Below are 22978 nucleotides of genomic sequence, written 5' to 3' on the forward strand. Positions count from 1 at the left end.
TACTCGTAATGCCAGAACTCCACGACTCCAGGAAGTGGCCCCGAAACTTGCCACAACGTCAGGTGCCGTGGTGATTTACAGCCAACGTGAGTTGAGCGTGGACAATTAGACCCAAGCCGAAACATAACGTATAAAACTGAATGTTTAAAAATAATTTTTATTTTTTTATTTTATACAATATAGTATTGTCATCAGTATGACATAAGTATACCGAGTTTGCAGTCGATAACACATTGGGCAGTGGGTTAAAATTGAGTTACAAGATTTTTAGAATACGACAACAACAGACAGAGTGAGTTAATAGAAAGCGTGTAAAAATAGTGTTAAATTTTTTTTTAATGATAAAATATACTATTGTCATCAGTATGACAACAGGTCCCTGTGGGGTGGGCTGGTATGAACGAATAACCAAAGAATATAAACATAATGTATTATTATTACACTTGTTTAGCCAGGAAAGCCTCACTGAGTCTAAAGGTTTTTGTAGGGTCCTGCCAAGTGTTTGCAGTAGGGGGCGATGTTGCTACACCTAATCGGACATCGGACGGACGGACGGACGATATAATCTATTGTAGGCTGGTTCACTTTGTTCCTACCAGTATAAGTATACCAAGTATGCAGTCGATAACACATTGGGAAGTGGGTTAAAATTGAGTTACAACATTTGAGGATACGACAACAACAACGACAACAACAGACAGAGTGAGTTAAATAAAAGCGCGTAAAAATATAAATCTATAATATGCAAAGTTACCGGTAAAGGTTCTTCTTCATAGCAGAGCGAGAGTGAGGCCGGACAGATTGAGTAGTGGTTGAGGATTGCAAAACGTACGTGCGTTTAACTTCTTTCGCACACTGCCGTCCGTAGCGAAACCGCGCTAATCGGAGTTGCGGGGGAATGACAACAAACTAAACACAGAAACAGTCATGATGACGGACGCTTGTGTTGCACCCGAAACGTCGTGATTTATTTTATTTTCTACCCACGTGACTTTACCGAAAGAACCAAAGAGTTTGGATTCCTGCAGTCACGAAAGCTTAAAATCAAGACAGAAACAGTTCTAAATGATGTTCTTGGTTCTTTCCGTAAAGTCACGTAGAATGGAAATAATAAAATAATCAAAATGAAACATAATAAAATACAATTCTCACGACGTTTCGGCCACAACGCAAGCAGCCGTTTATCGGCCCAGCGTCTGAATGACGCTGTCTTTCCGACAGACCTGTTCTTCACCTGAGGACGGCTGCTTGAATTAGTTTGTAAATCTCGATAATGATTTAAAAGTGCATAGCTCTTAGTGGCTTTCTAATATCGGAAGGAAGAGCGTTCCAGACGGCCACAGAAGCGCATCTGAAAGTGCGGCTCGATGCAGCGGTGGCCACCGTCTTTGTTTGATGGCTGAGCCAAAAGCCGGAGTTGGCATGATGATGGTTTACTCTCCTTGACGAGACCACCGAGTTATCGCGGTTAATTCGTGGTGAGAACTTTGCACCCGGTCGAGAAAGAGAGAAAGAGAGAGACGCAGTGAAGGAAAGTTAGAGACTGCACTCATACACACCGCGGGGGCCATGATAACATTTTAGCTTAAGAATGTTTCCAGACGAATAGTCTCAAATTGGCTCACGAACAGTTTCACCGTCGGAGGATACTTACACATTTATTCACAGACGAACAAACCAGCTTCCGAAAAGTCAATAGCCCAAAGTGATTGTATGCTCAAACGAGCGCTGATGCATCGGTGATCAACTCCCCGCTTACAGAGCTTCAAAGTTCAAAAGTTCATGTATTAGGTATAGCCCTGTGAGCCATTCGGCTCTTGAATCGGGTGCAACCGCAACAAACAAAAAATAAAAACATGAACAAGAAAACATCTTAAAGTGACTATGTGCAAACAGAAAATCCAAGAAAAGACAGCAAAATATTGCAGAAAAATCACCGTACATCAACACTGTGTGCAAATATTCCAGTGGGATGCAAGTCAAACAACAATAACCACAAGACAACTTAGATTAAGGCCATCAGTCTAACTCTGTACTACAAAAAACAAACATGGCCAAACCAAAAAAGTTTTTGAAACGCACCAAAATAAAGCCACAAAAGCAATGAAACAGTGGTCATAGGAACTGTGACCGAATTTTCACAATAAATGACATAAACAACATGTACCACCAAACTCTGCAGCCATAGCTGGCTGCATGAGTCACTCCACAACAGTAGGAGCATCAGTCGGAGTATCAACATTTTTCAATGCACCTTTAAGATCAGCGCACTAAATCAAAACACAGATCATACTTTGCATACTTTGCAGCGATCATCCGGAGCGAAACATTTTATTTTAGGCCACTAAATTGCAGTGGCAGCTAGGGGTGTACAACTCCTGTAGAGCAGTTTTGAGTGAAGATTTCATAGGTAGTGATTCAAGTTGCAGTTTATTGGCAATAGCATTCCAGACCCTGGGGGCATCAATAGCAAAGGCCCTTCGACCTGAGCTCGTGGTGTAAGTTCCACGTTCCTAAGACAGGGGTTAGTCCATACGTAGGCTAAAACCGCTGTTTACTTCACAGAGTGGCGCCGATTTTATTGACCCAGGAGGTATGATGGGGATGAGTGACCCCTCCGGAACGGGATTGTAACTCGCATCTCCGGCTTACAGACGTGAGGTCGTGGTGGAAATTCCACGTTCCTATGACGAGGATTATTCAATGAATAGGATAATACCGATGTTTACTGAACAAACAAAGTGGTGCTCATTTTATCGGCCCAGGAGGTATGATGAGGATGAGTCTGACCCCTCCGGAACGGGATTGTAACTCATATCTCCCGCTTACAGACGTGAGCTCGTGGTGGAAATTCCACGTTCCTATGACGGGTGTTATTCCATAAATAGGATAATGCCGCTATTTACTTAACAAACAAAGTGATGCCCATTTTATCGGCCCAGGAAGTATGATGGTGATGAGTCTGACCCCTCCGGAACGGGATTGTAACTCGCATCTCCCGCTTACAGACGTGAGCTCGTGGTGGAAATTCCACGTTCCTATGGCGGGGATTATTCCATGAATAGGATAATACCGATGTTTACTTAACAAACAAAGTGGTGCTCATTTTATTGGCCCAGGAGGTATGATGGTGATGAGTCTGACCTCTCCCAACCAGGATTGTAACTCGCATTTCCCGCTTCCACACGTGAGCTCGTGGTGGAAATTCCACGTTCCTATGACGGGAGTTATTCCATAAATAGGATAATGCCGCTATTTACTTAACAAACAAAGTGGTGCCCATTTTATCGGCCCAGGAAGTATGATGGTGATGAGTCTGACCCCTCCGGAACGGGATTGTAACTCGCATCTCCCGCTTACAGACGTGAGCTCGTGGTGGAAATTCCACGTTCCTATGACGGGGGTTATTCCATGAATAGGATAATACCGATGTTTACTTAACAAACAAAGTGGTGCTCATTTTATCGGCCCAGGAGGTATGATGGGGCTTGGCGAGCGAATGGCGCAGTGAACACACGGGGTTCTGGTTAACGCATTGCCCTGTAAGTTGGCAACAACAATCTCACGAGAGAAATTGTATTTGATGAAATGACACCTCCGATTCGCGCGGTTGGCTACGTATGGTGCTAAAGAAGTTCAACGTACACACTGCCCATAGACTCAACACTGCACCATAGACTCAACACTGCCCATAGACTCAACACTGCACCATAGACTCAACACTGCCCATAGACTCAACACTGCCCATAGACTCAACACTGCCCATAGACTCAACACTGCACCATAGACTCAACACTGCCCATAGACTCAACACTGCACCATAGACTCAACACTGCACCATAGACTCAACACTGCCCATAGACTCAACACTGCCCATAGACTCAACACTGCACCATAGACTCAACCTGCACCATAGACTCAACACTGCCCATAGACTCAACACTGCCCATAGACTCAACACTGCACCATAGACTCAACACTGCCCATAGACTCAACACTGCACCATAGACTCAACACTGCCCATAGACTCAACACTGCACCATAGACTCAACACTGCACCATAGACTCAACACTGCCCATAGACTCAACACTGCCCATAGACTCAACACTGCACCATAGACTCAACACTGCACCATAGAGTCAACACTGCCCATAGACTCAACACTGCCCATAGACTCAACACTGCACCATAGACTCAACACTGCCCATAGACTCAACACTGCACCATAGACTCAACCAACTGCCCATAGACTCACACTGCACCATAGACTCACCACTGCCCATAGACTCAACATGCCCTAGACTCAACACTGCCCATAGACTCAACACTGCCCATAGACTCAACGACTGCACCATAGACTCAACACTTGCCCGGAGACTCAACACTGCTCCATAGACCTCACACTGGCCCATAGACTCAACACTGGCACCATAGACTCAACACTGCCCATAGACCTCACACTGCCCATAGACTCAACACTACCCCATAGAATCAACCACTGCCCATAGACTCAACACTGCCCATAGACTCAACACTAGCCCATAGACTCAACACTGCCCATAGACTTCAACACTGCCCATAGACTCAACACTACCAATAGACTCAACACTGCCCATAACTCAATACTGCCCATAGACTCAATACTGCCCATAGAACTCAACACTACTGCCCATAGACTCAACACTGCCCATAGACCAACACTGCACCATAGACTCAACACTGACCGATAGACTCAAAACGACCCATAGACTCACACTGCACATAGACTCAACACTGCCATAGACTCAACACTGCACAATAGACTACACACTGACCATAGACTCAACACTACCCATAGACTCAACACTGCCCATAGACTCAACACTGCCCATAGACTCAACAGCTGCACCATAGATCACCACTGCCCATAGACTCAACACTGCCCATAGACTCAACACTGCCATAGACTCAACACTGCCCATAGACTCAACACTGCCTAGACTCAACACTGCCCATAGACTCAACACTGCACCATAGACTGCAACACTACCCGTAGACTCACAACACTGCCCATAGACTCAACACTGCCCATAGAACTCAACACTACCCATAGACTCAAAACTGCCCATAACTCACACTGCCCTAGACTCAAGCACTACCCATAGACTCAACACTGGCCCATAGACATAGACCAACAATACCCATAGACTCAACACTGCCCATAGACTCAACACTGCCCATAGACTCAACACTGCCCATAGACTCAACACTGCCCATAGAATCACACTACCCATAGACTCAACACTATGCCCATAGACTCAACACTACCCATAGACTCAACACTGCCCATAGACTCAACACTGCCCATAGACTCAACACTACCCATAGACTCAACACTGCCCATAGACTCACACGCCAGAGAACTAAACACTGCCCATAGACTCCACATGCCCATAGACTCACACTGCACCCATAGACTCACACTGCCCATAGACTCAACACTTGCCCATAGACCTCAACACTGACCCATAGACTCAAACACTGCCCATAGAACTCAACACTGCCCATAGACTCAACACTGCCCATAGACTCAACACTGCCCATAGACTCAACACTGCCCCTAGACTCAACACTGCCCATAGACTCCAACACTGCCCAAGACTCAACACTGCCCATAGACTCAACACTGCCCATAGACTCAACACTACCCATAGACTCAACCACTGCCATAGACTCAACACTACCCATAGACTCAAACTGCCCATAGACTCAACACTGCCCATAGAGCTCAACACTGCCCATAGACTCAACACTGCCCATAGACTCAACACTGCCCATAGACTCAACACTGCCCATAGACTCAACACTGCCCATAGACTCAACACTGCCCATAGACTCAACACTGCCCATAGACTCAACACTGCCCATAGACTCAACACTGCCCATAGACTCAACACTACCCATAGACTCAACACTGCCCATAGACTCAACACTACCCATAGACTCAACACTGCCCATAGACTCAACACTGCCCATAGACTCAACACTGCCCATAGACTCACCACTGCCCATAGACTAACCACTGCCCATAGACTCAACACTGCCCATAGACTCAACACTGCCTACGGACTCAACACTGCCCACAGACTCAACACTGCCCATAGACTCAACACTGCCCATAGACTCAACACTGCCCATAGACTCAACACTGCCCATAGACTCAACACTGCCCATAGACTCAACACTGCCCATAGACTCACCACTGCCCATAAACTAACCACTGCCCATAGACTCAACACTGCCCATAGACTCACCACTGCCCATAGACTCAACACTGCCCATAGACTCAACACTGCCTATGGACTCAACACTGCCCACAGACTCAACACTGCCCATAGATTCAACACTGCCCATAGACTCAACACTGCCCATAGACTCAACACTGCCCATAGACTCAACACTGCCCATAGACTCAACACTGCACCATAGACTCAACACTGCCCATAGACTCAACACTGCACCATAGACTCAACACTGCCCATAGACTCAACACTGCACCTCCGATTAGCACGGTCGGTACGTATTGGTGTGAACGCAGTTAAAAATACATACTATAGGATGTCAAATATTATCCCCTGAAAATATATATATTTAACTTATACAGTATCAAAATGTAAGGGTGAATTACGAAGACCCGCAGGCTATTTCTTGATCGGTAGCTGACACACTGCCAGACCGTGACAGCTGCAGACAGAAAGGCGACTCAGTCAGGATACCATCAGTGATAACACCCAAATAGCGCGCTAAAAAAAAATACAATCATCAGAGGTGGCTGGGTAGCTTAGAGGTCAGAGACGCTGATCAGGCACCGCTGAGAGGCTGGGTTCCGATCCGGGTTCCAGCCGCTGTCTGTGGTGAAACCGGGTTGTCTTGTGTCGTGGGTTGATCGTCTCGGCCTGGTGACCAGTGACTCACACAGAGACCCATAGACTCACACAGAGACCCATAGACTCAGCCAGACCCATAGACTCACACAGAGACCCATAGACTCACACAGAGACCAATAGACTCACACGGAGACCCATAGACTCACACAGAGACCAATAGACTCAGACAGAGACCCATAGACTCACACAGAGACCCATAGACTCAGACAGAGACCCATAGACTCACACAGAGACCCATAGACTCAGACAGACCCATAGACTCACACAGAGACCAATAGACTCACACAGAGACCCATAGACTCAGACAGAGACCCATAGACTCATACAGACCCATAGACTCACACAGAGACCCATAGACTCACACAGAGACCCATAGACTCACAAAGAGACCCATAGACTCATACAGACCCATAGACTCACACAGAGACCCATAGACTCGGACAGAGACCCATAGACTCAGACAGAGACCCATAGACTCACACAGAGACCCATAGACTCACAAATAGACCCATAGACTCATACAGACCCATAGACTCATACAGAGACCCATAGACTCAGACAGACCCATAGACTCAGACAGAGACCCATAGACTCAGACAGACCCATAGACTCACACAGAGACCCATAGACTCACACAGAGACCCATAGACTCATACAGACCCATAGACTAATACAGACCCATAGACTCATACAGAGACCCATAGACTCACACAGAGACCCATAGACTAATACAGACCCATAGACTCATACAGACCCATAGACTCACACAGAGACCCATAGACTCAGACAGAGACCCATAGACTCAGACAGAGACCCATAAACTCATACAGAGACCCATAGACTCATACAGACCCATAGACTCATACAGACCCATAGACTCATACAGACCCATAGACTCTCATAGACCCAGACTCTCATACACCCAGACTCACATAGACCCAGACTCAGACAGAGACCCATAGACTCACACAGAGACCCATAGACTCAGACAGAGACCCATAGACTCAGACAGAGACTCATAGACTAAGACAGAGACCCATAGACTCAGACAGAGACCCATAGACTCATACAGACCCATAGACTCATACAGAGACCCATAGACTCATACAGACCCATAGACTCATACAGACCCATAGACTCACACAGACCCATAGACTCTTACAGACCCATAGACTCTCGTAGAACCAGACTCACACAGAGACCCATAGGCTCACACAGATACCCATAGACTCACAAAGAGACCCATAGACTCAGACAGAGACCCTTAGACTCACACAGAGACCCATAGACTCAGACAGACCCATAGACTCACACAGAGACCCATAGACTAATACAGACCCATAAACCCTCATAGACCCAGACTCTCATAGACGTAGACTCACACAGAGACCCATAGACTCAGACAGAGACCCATAGACTCAGACAGACCCATAGACTCACACAGAGACCCATAGACTCATACAGACCCATAGACTCACACAGAGACCCATAGACTAAGACAGAGACCCATAGACTCACACAGAGACCCATAGACTTATACAGACCCATAGACTCTCATAGACCCAGACTCTCATACACCCAGACTCACATAGACCCAGACTCAGACAGAGACCCATAGACTCACACAGAGACCCATAGACTTAAACAGACCCATAGACTCTCATAGACCCAGACTCTCATACACCCAGACTCACATAGACCCAGACTTACATAGACCCATACTCACACAAAAACCCATAGGCTCACACAGAGACCCATAGACTCACACAGAGACCCATAGACTCACACAGAGACCCATAGACTCACATAGACTGAGTTGTGATTAGATATGATTCTCAACTGTCGTGAGTTTATGGTCTCAGGCCCAGTCACCACCAATTGTGCACTTGATGTGCCTAAATTCCAGCTCTGAGAGTTAACAATATCAGTTTGACTTGCATGCGGTCGCCAGTGCTGTGAGCGATTAGCAGCACCTGTGAAGGCCGGCACAGCACACGAGGGGGTGGGTGGCCAGCACCACGCCCGGCCGCCTTTGTCTCCCCAGTGGCGATGTTTACTACACACCGCACAGGTACTAATTTGAGGCTGAGTCGACCTAGAGGAGGCCCAGGACCGGTTCAGATAATCGTCACCGGTGTTGGCCGTGAGCACGAATCAAACCCGGCTCGCAAGGTTCGTAAGCGCAGCGCGGCGCTAACCGCTGCACTACCACAGGGACTCACACACGCATACACACGCACGCATGTACGCACACGCACTCACACACACGCACGCACACGCACGCATGCACGCACACGCACTCACACACACGCACTTACACACGCACGCACATGCACATGTACGCACACGCACTCACACATGCACACACACGCACTCACACACACGCACTCACACACGCACACACACATGCACGCACACGCACTCACACACACGCACTCACACACGCACACGCACGCATGCACGCACACGCACTCACACACGCACACGCACGCATGCACGCACACGCACTCACACACGCATGCACGCACACGCACTCACACATGCACACGCACGCATGTACGCACACGCACTCACACACACGCACGCACGCATGCACGCACACGCACTCACACACGCACACATGCACACACACACGCACGCATGCACACACACGCACTCACACACGCACGCACACACACATGCACGCACTCAGACCATACGCACGCATGCACACACACACGCACTCACACACGCACGCACACACACACACGCACGCACACACGCACTCACACACACACACGCACTCACACCCACTCACACACACGCACGCATGCATGCACACGCTGACCCGAGCATCCGCGCGGAATCCTTAAACACCAAGCGACTCGTGGAAAGCATTAATATTTAAATTATCATGTGGCCACCTCTAAGATGAAGCACATGCAGTGCTGTCCGTAGTAATGCCGGGGTGTGGTGGTGGTGGTCATATAAATGTTAATACCAGGTACAAGGCATTTCAAGGTGGGGAGCGGTGGTGCAGCGGTTAGCGCTACGCTGCGCTACGAACCCGGCGACCCGAGTTCGATTGCCGCTCACGGCCAACACTGCTGACGATGATCTGAACAGGTTCTAGGACCTCCCCTAGTTCGACTCAGCCTCAAATGAGTACCTGGTGCGGTGTGTAAAAACATCGCCCCTTGGAAGACAAAGGCGGCCGGGCGTGGTGCTGACCACCCACCACCTCGTGTGCCGTTTCGGCCTTCATAGGTGCTCGCTAACAGCACTTGCCCCAACAGTCTGTTAAGGCTACACGGGAGATCTTTGTCTTTGGTCATATACATGGTAATATCAGGTACACGGCAATTCAAGGTCAAAAAAAGATATAGATTCATGCGCTCATTACAGGTGCATCGAATTGCACGCGTTATCGATTATCCAGTGTGGAAACGATCGGTGGCGACGCAGTGGGTAGCACGCTGTGCTATGAGCTGAGGCCTGAGTTCGATTCCCGGTCTTGGCTCTAACCCTCCACGTGACCAAAAGACAAAGATCCCCCGCGTAGCCTGAACAGACTTTTGGGGCAAGTGCTGTGAGCGAGTAGCACCTATGCAGGCTGGCGTGGCACGCGAGTGGGTGGGTGGCCAGCACCACGCCCGGCCGCCTTTGTCTCCCCAGTGGGCGATGTTTACTACACAACCAGAGACTCATTTGAGGCTGAGTCGACCTCGCGGAGGCCCGGGACCAGTTCAGACAATCGCCACCGATGGTTAGCCCTGAGCGAGAGTCTAACTCGGGTGGCACCCGGGTTCGTAGCGCGGCGCAAGCTAACCCACTGCGCTACCACTCCCCAACACAACCCACTGCACCACTTGACCCAAACCCGTTGGCCAGCGTCGGTGAAGTGTGGTCAGCGTGAAGTTACTGCCCCTGTCGCGGTCTCGTGGAACAGGACGTTACAAGTTTTCGTAACAAACAACAAGTATAACCCGTAAAAACAAAGTTTTTCACTATAAATCCTTTATATGCGTGGCAGCTAGAGTCCTCTCGTCCTCTGGCTTGAGATGGCTGCCACCTATGGGTCAGATGATTGCATTGCACCATTAAGCAATTGGTAATTAAATATAATATTTTTGTCCTAAAAAGTGTAAAATTTAGGGAAAAAAATTTCACGAACATTAATTGTCACGCACAACGAGTCTGTGTGGAAAATCTCAGCTCGATTGGATCACGGAAAGTGGGTTAAAAAACAACCGAAAGATTTGCACGGTCGTAAGCAAGCAAGCAAGCGAACTTAATATAGAGGATTTAAAAAAAGTTTCGATTTAAAGCTTTCGTGACTGCAGGGATTCATCTTCTTGGTTCTTTCGGTAAAGTCACGTAGAAGGGAAGTAATAAAATAATAAAAAATAAAACATCATAAAATACAATTCTCACGACGTTTCAGCCACAACGCAAGCAGCCGTCCTCAGGTGAAGAACAGGTCTGTCAGACGCTGTCTTTCCGACAGACCTGAGAATTGTATAATAAAATACAATTCTCACGACGTTTCGGCCACAACGCAAGCAGCCGTCCTCAGGTGAAGTCCAGGTCTGTCGGGTTAGACAAAGGGCGCGGATGGATTTGTGCGCTCGCCTTTTTGAGTCACTGACGCTTGCTCGCCGGTGCGACGCGTTCCGTCTCGTTGCGCGTCAGGCGGTGACGGTGGCCGATCTCCTACATCACGTGGAAGCCATCGGGGAGGCGGTGGAGGCCAGGAGCGGATACCTGGACTGCTTGCAGGTGGGTTCCTGTTTGTGTTTGATTGGATTGATGCTCCTGCTGTTGTGGAGTGACTCATGCAGCCAGCTATGGCTGCAGGGTTTTGGTAGTACATGTTGTTTATGCCGTTTATTGTGAAAATTCCGTCAGTTCCTATGATTGCTTTTTCATTGCTTTCATGGCTTTATTTTGGTGATTTTCGAAAAGTGTATTGGTTTGGCCATGTTTGTTTGTTGTAGTACAGAGTTAGACTGATGGCCTTAATCTAAGTTGTCTTGTGGTTGTTGTTGTTGTTTGACTTTCATGGCTTTATTTTGGTGATTTCGAAAAGTGTATTGGTTTAGCCATGTTTGTTTCTTGTAGTACAGAGTTAGACTGATGGCCTTAATCTAAGTTGTCTTGTGGTTGTTGTTGGTTGTTTGACTTTTATGGCTTTATTTTGGTGATTTTCGAAAAGTGTATTGGTTTGGCCATGTTTGTTTGTTGTAGTACAGAGTTAGACTGATGGCCTTAATCTAAGTTGTCTTGTGGTTGTTGTTGTTGGTTGTTTGACTTGCATCCCACTGGGATTTTTGCACACAGCGTTAGTGTACGGTGATTTTTCTGCAATATTTTGCTGTCTTTTCTTGGATTTTCTGTTTGCACTCAGTCACATATTCACTTTAAGATGTTTTTTTGTTCATGTTTTTGTTTTTTGTTTGTTGCGATTGCACCCGATTCAAGAGCCGAATGGCTCACAGGGCTACACCTAATACATGAACTTGAACTTGGTACGCGCGTGAGGAGTGGCGGCAGCGTGGTTAGCGCGTCTGCGCTGCGAGGAAACGGCGACAACGGTTCGATTGCCGCTCACGGCCACCTGCATTGGTGAGGTTTATTTGAACCGGTCCTGGGCCTCCCCCTAGGTCGACTCAGCCTCAAATGACTACCTGGTGCGGTGTGTTAGCATCGCCGCCGGGGAGACAAAGGCGGTCGGCCGTGGTGTTGGCCACTCACCCCCTCGCGTGCCATGCCGGCCTTCATAGGTGCTGCTCACTAACAGTACTTGCCGCAACCGTCTGTGAAGGCTATACGGGGATCTTTGTATTTGTGTGTGACAGCCATGAGCCCCAGAGTTATCTGAACAGTGAATGGCACCTTCTACAAGACAACAACAACAAACAACAAACATAATCAACCGTTTCGATTTATCTCAGAGTCAACTATGGTCGGGGGTGGTGGTGGGGGTAGATCTCTTATTCTTAGGTTTTTTCGGTAAAGTCAGGTAGGTGAAAAATTTAAATTAATAAAAGTAAAATAAAAATAAAATAAAAATCACGACGTTTCGGAGGCAACACAAGCTTCCGTCTTCAGGTGGAACCGTCACAGCACGATAGCTGTATCAAGTGAGAGAAATTCCAGGAAACAGTATTTGTATATATACTGGTTGAGGGTGGGAGGGGCCAAGGTAGGCACCTGGATATTATTTTTGTGAGGTTCGGTGCGGCTGAAGCACGCTGCTAGGAATGAGGGTAGATATCACCACGTGGGACAACCCCCACCACAACCACCACCGCCACCAAAACGCCTCTTCGAACTAAACCGCAAGCATTACATCTGACACCGCGACGCGTCAAAGCGTGGGCACCCCCCCCCACCTCCTGTCCCCCCCAAGCGCGGGGCCCGGGGCAGTCACCCCGATTCGCCGTACCGCTAGGGACGAGCTCTGGCACCGCGAGCCTTATTCAACTTCACTAAACACTAAAACTATTTATTTGTATTTAAAGCAGGTAAGGGCCCGCCAAAGCTGCACAGCTCTTTGTTTCAGAAGCGACTTGGCCGTAAATGAAAGCCCAAGGAAAGTGGCTTATCATCATCACCGCGTGGACATTTATAGCAGCAGACGAATGCTCTGAACGTTGATTATAAATGTGGAGCATCTCTCAGCCCCCCCCACCACCACCGCTCCCCCCCATGACCACCGCCCCCCCCACTACCGTCCCTCACCCCACCACCACCCCCCGCCACCACCGCCCCACAACCACCCCCCCACCACCACCGCCCCCCCCCCACCACCACAGCTCCCCACCCTCTCCACTGCCCCTCCCCCTACCACCAGAGCCCCCCACCCCTAATATCCGGCAAAAAAAAAATAACGAGGTGCTAACCGAGAGCTTCCCTCCAATACCGATGACTTTTTAATGCGATCGCCGCCGTTTGAAGTGGGTTTCTCTTCTGCAGAGGGCGGCTATCTTAATTTGTATCCCATCAGTGGGAGGAGGGGGGGGGGTAGTGGGGGTAGTGGGGAGGGAACAGGGAGGATGAGCATCCTTTGAAGGTTGGGGTAGCGGAAGGTTGTGTTGTTGTCGCTAGTGACCTTCACGGCGGTGTTGTGTTGTTGTTGTGTTGTTGCTGTTGTTGTCGTCGTCGTTATTGTTGTTGTTTTTATTGTTGTTGTTATTTTTTGTTGTTGTCAATGTTGTTATCGTGACATCGTGTTCGTTGTTGTTGTTGTTTGTATTGTTATCGCTTTTGCTGTTGCTGTTATAATTGTTGCTTTTTATTGTTGCTGTTACTGCAGTCTTTGTTGTTATTTTTTGATTTGAAGCTTTTGATTTAAAGCTTTTGTGACTGCAGGGATTCATGAATAAGACATGGCTTGGTGTGGAGTTGGTGGGGGGGGGGGGGGGAATAGGGGGGTTACTTCATCCAGCAGTGGATTGATAAAAGGTCTAAAAAGAAAAAAAATTCGGTCACCCAACGATTCACGAGCGAAAATATATTTCTACGCTTATCTTTTGCGTAACAATTGATAATTTATCATGTATGAACCCAGAATTGTGCACATGTTTACATCAGCATCGGGATGTTTTGGGCAACGCCGGCTATGTTGTATGGTGGTTATTTCCTTTTTTAACCTATGGGAGGAGGAAACTGGAGAAAACCGATGTCGAACCAGGGGAGAGAGAGAACACACAGAGAGGGGTCCCGGTTGGGAATTGAACCCAGGCCCTTCTTGCCATGTGGCACAAGTGTTGCATCTGCACTACCGTCCCTGCGAGGTCCGGGAAAACAAAACAATGCGCCTTTTGGCGTCATCTGGTCCAACACCATGTGAGACTAGGCTCTAAGGAAAGCTGTCTCGGGTGTGGACCAATCAACTTCAAGGACAGTGCGTACATTATCAGAGTTATGTTTTTTGTTTGCATCACGACTGCAGGTATTGTGGTCAATGCAAACATGACTCCTTGTAAAAAAGGTGTCAGTTTTGTTGCCAGATAAAAGGGTAAAAAAACAATTATCAAACAAAATGTTTATTTATTCGTCCGTAAAACCCTCTTGTCCGTACAAAGCAGGGAGCCACGCTGCTCAACCGACAAGGCAAATGTGTGAACGCCGCTGATAACAACGTCAGCGCAACTTGCTGCTCGCTCGTTTGTTTCCGCCGGGAGCACGCAATGTAACCGGCATTGTAGAAACATCCCCAAAATGCATAATCAACGTTTTTGGGTTTAGATTGCGTTATTTATAAATGTGTCGTAACCCTCCACCACCCGACACGGCCAATCAGTAAAAAAGTGTCACGTTGACAAAAGACAAATAGTTCACTGCTTTAGCCCACCGGTGTGTTGAAGCGTGAAACCACAACATTTACAATTTTGAGTTGCACGACGTTTCGCTGGTAATTGCATCCAGCATCACCGGGCAATTCGCCAGAACCATCCCCAAAATGCCGACCAAAAAAAATTCGCCCGAAAATTACTCAGCCGGGATGGCACGTACAGCAGCAGCAGCAGTATCACCTAATGCCAAATGCAAGTGGCAGGACCCTCCTGAAAATGAGCCTTGAGAACTCGGGGAGCTTCTCCCGGGTGTCGCAATGACATCGCCCCCACACCGCACGCGTACGGAGTTACGGACGAAAAGTCCCGTTTATAGTGAGCACGCGATAAATGCGTTGGGGCACAAATGGTCACGTCAACACAGAGGCGGTGCGAATTTATTCCCTTGTCATTCACGAACTTGGCTGTCCGCGATTTTTGGCTAATCCGCGGAACGCATCTGGAACTCTCGACACGACTGCTGTGTCGAGAGAGAGAGGGGGAGAAAGTGATGAGAGATAAAGTGATGATGCATAGTATAATCATGATTGAATGTAAGTTCATTTATAAACTATTACTTAATAGTTTAATATTTTTTTGCATTTACTTCCATGTTCATTATAACCATTTTTTCGTGTTATGATAATTTTCATGTATTTAATATCTTACTCATGTATTTATACAGGTAGGAACAACAGGTTCCACACTGCCCACCAGGGATTATTTGTCTGTCTGTCGTGTACGAATGGGCTGTCCAACCAAGTTCCTATCTGCCCACTCCGAAGGAACGTGTTTTAGGGTCATTCATTGTCCGGGAATATCGTCACCCGCGAAATTTGCCATGCACGAGCATCTTCGGAACGCAGCCCTCGCGAATAACGAGGCAACGCTGCAATCATCACCATCATCAGCATCATAACAAATCAAGTTCAAGTTCATGTATTAGGTAGAGAGCCCTGTGAGCCATTCGGCTCTTGAATCGGGTGCAACCGCAACAAAGAAAAAACAAAAACATGAACAAAAAACATCTTAAAGTGAATATGTGATTAAGTGCAAACAGAAATCAAAGAAAAGACAGCAAAACATTGCAGAAAAAAATCACTGTACACCAACGCTGTGTGCAAAAATCCCAGTCAAACAACCAAAAACAAGACAACTTAGATTAAGGCCATCAGTCTAACTACAACAAACAAACATGGCTAAACCAATACACTTTTCGAAATCACCAAAATAAAGCCATGAAAGCAATGAAATAGTGATCATAGGAACTGTGACGGAATTTTCACATGAACAACATGTAGTACCAAAACCCTGCAGCCATAGCTGGCTGCATGAGTCACTCCACAACAGTAGGAGCACCTTTTCATCATCCGCATCTAGTTTACACAACAAAGGCTCACTCCCAACAGCGTGTTTCAGCCGCACCGAACCTCACAATAATAATATTCAGGTGCCTACCTTGGCTCCTCCCACCCTCAACCAGTATATATACTTCTTCTTCCTAGCGTTGTTCCCGCTGTGGCGCAGGGTCCGCTTTTCGGCATTGTCTTCTCCATTTGGCTCGGTCCAGGGCATCTTCAGGGGATGCGTTGACCGTCTTCATGTCTTCCTTTATTCGGTCCATCCATCGCTTCTTCGGACGTCCGCGTGGACGGCGGCCCTCTGGCTCAATACGCACGGCAGTCTTGGCCACTGATGACTCTTCACTTCGCATCACATGGCCGTACCACCGAAGCCTTGCCTCAAGCATCTTGTCCGCAATGGGGGCCACACCAAGTCGCTTCCGAACGTCTTCGTTCCTGACACAATCCCATCGAGTGAGCCCGAGGCTCCATCTGAGCATCCTCATCTCCATGGTGTGGAGAGCTTGTTCGTGTACAGTTGTGGCTGGCCAGCACTCGGATCCATAGAGTGCCACCGGTCGGACGATGGTCTTGTATATTTTTCCCTTCAGCCTATCCGGCATTTTCCGATCACAGAGGACTCCGGTGACTTGCCTCCATTTCATCCACGCCGCATTGACTCGTGACCTCACATCAGTCGTGATGCTACCATCTGAGCTGATGGTGGAGCCCAGGTACTTAAAGTCCGTCACTTTCTTCAGATCTTCTCCGTCAATACTGATGGTGCCGTCGGTTTGGGGGCCACACTCCATATACTCCGTCTTTTTGATGTTGAACCTCATCCCGTTTTCGTCCAAACGTTCCTTCCACAGGCGCGTTTGTCTTTCCACTTCTCCTCTCTCTTCATCTGAGAGGAGGACGTCATCCGCGTAGAGAATTGACCATGGGAGGGGCGTGTGCAGGTCGGCAGTGATCGTGTCCATGCACAGGATAAACAGGAGTGGTGACAGGGCCGATCCTTGGTGCACTCCAACGCTGATGGGAAATGGCGGTGATATGCCCACTGCACACCTGACTGCACTGGTGACGTTCTTGTATAGGAGTTGCACCCAATGCACGTAGGTTTCAGGGACTCCATGGGATCGAAGCGAGTGCCAGATGAGGTCGTGGGGGACCCTGTCAAATGCCTTTTCAAGGTCGAGGAACGACACGTGCACAGCTTTGTTCTTCTCTCTGTGCCTCTCCAGCAGGAGCCTCGCCGCGAATATGGCGTCCGTAGTGCCACATCCTTTGACGAAGCCGCATTGGTTGGGTGATAGGGTGATGATGTTTCTAATCCTCGTGTCCAAAACTCGCTCAAAGATCTTCATCGCATGACACAGGAGCCTGATTGGCCTGTAATTCGAGCATTCTGCCACGTCCCCTTTACCCTTCCAAATTGGAACCGTCGTGCTGGTCGACCAGGCTTCTGGGACCTCACTGGTGCTCGTGATGGTGCTGAAGAGCTGGGTAAGGAGGGCAGCACCCTGCCTGCCAAGGATCTTCCAGGCCTCAGCAGGGATATCGTCCGGGCCAGTCGCTTTCCCATTCTTCATTCTCTTGATAGCTTGTTCCACTTCGGTGATGGTGATAGGTGAAACCGGACCGAGGACGTGTTCAGCACTAATAATAGGTGGGTGGGGAAATTCCTGGTTGCAGATTCCAGAGAAGTAGTCGCTCCAACCAGTATATATACAAGGACTGTTTTCTTGGAATTTCTCTCACTTGATACAGCTATCGTGCTGTGACGGTCCCACCTGAAGATGGAAGCTTGTCTTGCCTCCGAAACGTCGTGATTTTTATTTTATTTTTATTTAGCTTTTATTAATTGTAATTTTTTACCTACGTGACTTTACCGAAAAAAACTAAGAATATGAATCCTTGCATTCACGAAAGCTTCAAATCTAGAAGTAGGAGCATCAATCGGAGTATTATCATTTTTCAATGCTACATGCGCGCGTGCGCAGGTGTAACGGGTTCCGGAGACACTTGTAGAGGTAACTTCTTTATTACAATCCAACAGCACTCCAACAGTCCTGGTACTCTGTTACAGCCTAGGTACACAGCCTAGGTACACAGCCTAGATCAGGGGACGGCAACCAAAATAACAAGAAGAGCCATTTCTTTCCAATTCGGTACCAAATTCAGTATTTCAAGAGCCGCAATGCATCTGAGTACATACTGTACTCATCGTCAAGAAGCAGCCCGTAAAGAGCCGCATGCGGCTCCGGAGCCGTAGGTTGCCGACCCCTGGCCTAGATACACTACTCTGGCTACGCTCTGGAACTCGCCCTCACAAGGACGTAGAGTCGGGAGTTCCAGAGTCCCACCACTGGCCCTCACAGCGTCCCAGGGTCCTGAGATGGCTGGTCTTGGGTCTTGGGTCTTGAGCTACAACTGGCCCTGATCGGCCAGGGAGCTGCCCTTTATGCCTGGTCCCCAACGAGGGGTGGGGTTGTGTCTGCCCCCAGATATGCCTAGGGTTCCCAGCGCCTGGTGCCAAGGGGCTTAAGCGTCTGGGTTGCCTAGGGTCCCAGAGCCCCCAGCAGCCCCTCCCCTCTTATGTCACTACACAGGCTGCGCATCACGCGGCAGACGGAGCGGAGGGAGACGCTGAATCGCTGGGCCCCAGAGCGACCACGACCGCCGTCGCGACCGCCGCGTCTCAGAAGCCGGACAGCCGCGTGGGCTTCATGGGCCCCGGGTCATGGGCCCCGTCCGGTCGCGCAATGCGGCAGGCGGCCAACGACCCGGCCATCGCCACCATCCGACGCATCCTGCGGTGAGTAATGAGTGGAGGGTCTAGATTTGAAGCTTTCGTGACTGCAAGGATTCATACTCTTAGTTCTTTCGGTAAAGTCACGTAGGTAAAAAATGAAATTAAAATTAATAAAAATTCATTTTATTTAGTTTTTTCGGTAAAGTCACGTAGGTAAAAAAATTAATTTAAATTATAAAAAAAATTCATTTTATTTAGTTTTTTCGGTAAAGTCACGTAGGTATAAAATTTCATTTAAATTATTAAAAATAAAAATAAAATAAAAAAAATGCATTTTATTTAGTTTTTTTCGGTAAAGTCACGTAGGTAAAAAATGATATTAAAATTAATTAACTTGTATTTAAGAACTTGCATCTTGGAATCCCTGCCTCACTTGATGATGCAGCAAATCTGGCTGTGATGGTCCCACCTGATGACGGAGACTTGTGTTGCCTCCGAAACGTCGTGATTTTATTATAGTGGGGGTCTAGACCGGGAAGGGGGAGTCGGCAACCACCAAACTATCAAGGGGAGATAATAAAATAATAAAAATAAAACATAACATAATTCTCACGACGTTTCGGCCACAACGCAAGCAGCCGTCCTCAGGTGAAGAACAGGTCTGTCGAGAAGGCAGAGTCTGAATGAAACACTCTGTCTTCTCGACAGACCTGGTCTACACCTGAGGACGGCTGCTTGCGTTGTGGCCGAAACGTCGTGAGAATTATGTTATAATGTTTTATTTTTATTATTGTATTATTTTATTATTTCCATTCTATATGACTTTACCGAAAGAACCAAGAAAATGAATCCCTGCAGTCACGAAAGCTTAAAATCGAAATTTTTTGTTGTTAATGTAGTTTTTAAATTGGTACAACAGCAACGACACCGAGCGACGTATTGACATTTCAAGAGGCGCAGCAACGCACGAGAGCGCGGCGGTGGGTCCTTGATAAATACACAAAGGACGTCTCACAAAGCGGTTCCTCGGAGAGCCGCGTTGCCGCTCCAGAGCCGCGGGTTGCCGACCCCTGACCCCTAGCGGGAGGGGGAGGTCGGGGGGCATGGGGCAGGGTTTGGGAATCTCAAAACGTCACCGTTTTTGGAAAGTTTATTTGTCGTCTTCACGAACGACTCGGGCTTTGGACGGAGGCCTAGGATGCTAGATCTGATAGCCGGACGGTGCCGGACGGTGGCGGCGGTGTGGCCAGTGTCCCCGGCGCTGTCCAAATCGGTCGGTGACCGCCGCCTCGGTGCCAATGCCGAGCGCCACGTCGTTCTTCCCCCGCCCCCCCCTCCTCACCCCGCAGGACTCAGAGGGCCCGGGCCCTGCCGAAACGCGAAGCCGAGATGATCGAGGACTGCCAGTCGACAGCCACGGGTGCCGAGCGACGCCGTGAGTGGTCCCCTCCCGTTGTCGGAGGAATCCATGAAGGGGGGCGGCATTTTATTCATAATTGAGGTTTTTTGGGTTATTTTACTTCACGAAGTGTGATCGTCTTCTTGGTTCTTTCGGTAAAGTCACGTAGAAGGGAAGTAATAAAATAATAAAAATAAAACATAATAAACATAATTCTCACGACGTTTCGGCCACAACGCAAGCAGCCGTCCTCAGGTGAAAACCAGGTCTGTCGGGGAGACAGCGTCAGGGTGGTTTTCCTTTGCTTGATAGTGGCTGTATATGGGATTAGGTCCTTGTATATAATGCATGTACAGCGTTACTGGATGCTATTCGGACGAAATCCTCTAAACGCGCGGTGACGTTGATTCTCAATGCGGAGGGGAAAAACCGGAGCGCCCGGAGAAAAATCCACGTGACCACGGGGAGAGCGAGAGAGAGAGAGAGACACACCGCAAACTCCAAATCAATATTTCCGCCCCTCCGATTAACACGCTTGGCTACGTACGGTGCGAAATAAGTTTTCAACGTACGTGAATTCTACAGGCTGTTGGGGCATTGAAAAATTATAATACTCCGATTGATGCTCCTACTGTTGTGGAGTGACTCATGCAGCCAGCTATGGTTGCAGGGTTTTGGTAGTACATGTTGTTTATGCCGTTTATTGTGAAAATTCCGTCAGTTCCTATGATTGCTTTTTCATTGCTTTCATGGCTTTATTTTGGTGACTTTCGAAAAGTGTATTGGTTTGGCCATGTTTGTTTGTTGTAGTACAGAGTTAGACTGATGGTCTTAATCTAAGTTGTCTTGTGGTTGTTGTTGGTTGTTTGACTTGCATCCCACTGGGATTTTTGCACACAGCGTTGGTGTACGGTGATTTTTCTGCAATATTTTGCTGTCTTTTCTTGGATATCCTGTTTGCACTCAGTCACATATTCACTTTATGATGTTTTTTTTGTTCATGTTTTTGTTTTTGGTTTGTTGCGGCTGCACCCGATTCAAGATCCGAATGGCTCACAGGGCTACACCTAATATATGAACTTGAACTTAAAGTGCTGTTAGCTCATCTTCTTGGTTCTTTCGGTAAAGTCACGTAGAAGGGAAATAATAAAATAATAAAAATAAAACATCATAAAATAATTCTCACGACGTTTCGGCCACAACGCAAGAACATGTCTGTCGATAAGACAGAGTCTAAATGACGTGTCATTTAGACTCTGTCTTATCGACAGACATGTTCTTCACCTGAGGACGGCTGCTTGCGTTGTGGCCGAAACGTCGTGAGAATTATTTTATTATGTTTTATTTTTATTATTTTATTACTTCCATTCTACCTGACTTTACCGAAAGAACCAAGAAGATGAATTCCTGCAGTCACGAAAGCTTTAAATCGAAATTTGCTGTTAGCTCGTTGCGCCTATGAAGGCCGGCACGGCGCACGAGGCAACCCCGCCAGGGTCAGGCTCGAACCCGCGACCCTCCCGCGCCCCGGGCGAGGCAGTGCAGCGTCTCACCACCGCTGCCCGTGCCCCCTCCCCTCCCCCCCCCGCCGCAGCTCCGTCACGACGCGCCACCCCGGGGAGTCCCGCGGCCCTGCAGGGCAGCGTCACGGCACCCGGAGCCAGCGGCGCTCGACACGCCAGGAGCAGGCCGGCACGCCCGGCGTCTGGACAGCGAACCTCGTCTGGAAGGTCAGGGAGGGGGGGGGGGGGCTCGGGGAGAACCGCGAGACCATTCGTTTAACTGGCGATCCCATTTTTTCTCTTTTTTCTATTTTTTTAAATAAATTTTTATATGTATTTTTTTGTCTTTTTTTGTAATTTTTTTGTCTGTTTTATCAAATGTATTTTTTGTCTATTTGGATACAATTTTCGTCAATTTGTTTCTTTTTTGTCTCTTTTTTGTTTATTTTTTGTAAAAGAAAAAGTCTATTTTTTTAATCTATTTTTAGAAAAAAAATTGCCTCTTCGATTTTTTTGTCTATTTTTTTGAAACATCATTTTAGATTTTTTGTCTCTTTCTTTATATTTTTTTGGTCTATCTTTGTCTCTCTTTTTGGTCTCTTTTTTTTTCCTCGCCGCAAGTTTATTTCAGATGCTTTGAGCGTCTCCAAGGGAGACGCAAGGGGAAATGGAGAATTAAAACCCTTCCCCCCCTTCTTGATGCTGCCTGCATTTCTGGCTGAATAAAATAA

The 22978-nt window shown here is 47.9% G+C and overlaps 1 protein-coding gene across 3 annotated transcripts in view; it reads left to right on the top strand.

Moving 5' to 3' along the window:
* Positions 1–22978, top strand: part of LOC133360146 (coiled-coil domain-containing protein 180-like) — a 91698-nt gene that overhangs the window by 51963 nt on the left and 16757 nt on the right. For all 3 annotated transcript variants that reach the window (XM_061578733.1, XM_061578735.1, XM_061578734.1), the window contains exons 25-28: positions 11599–11685; positions 19204–19409; positions 20696–20781; positions 22340–22475. In XM_061578733.1, coding sequence (XP_061434717.1) covers positions 11599–11685; positions 19204–19409; positions 20696–20781; positions 22340–22475 — 515 coding nt within the window. The remainder of the gene's footprint in view (positions 1–11598; positions 11686–19203; positions 19410–20695; positions 20782–22339; positions 22476–22978) is intronic.

This window comes from Lethenteron reissneri, chromosome 67, assembly GCF_015708825.2.
Source record: "Lethenteron reissneri isolate LAM-NWPU_2019-01 chromosome 67, ASM1570882v1, whole genome shotgun sequence".
NCBI classification, from domain to species: Eukaryota; Metazoa; Chordata; class Hyperoartia; order Petromyzontiformes; family Petromyzontidae; genus Lethenteron; species Lethenteron reissneri.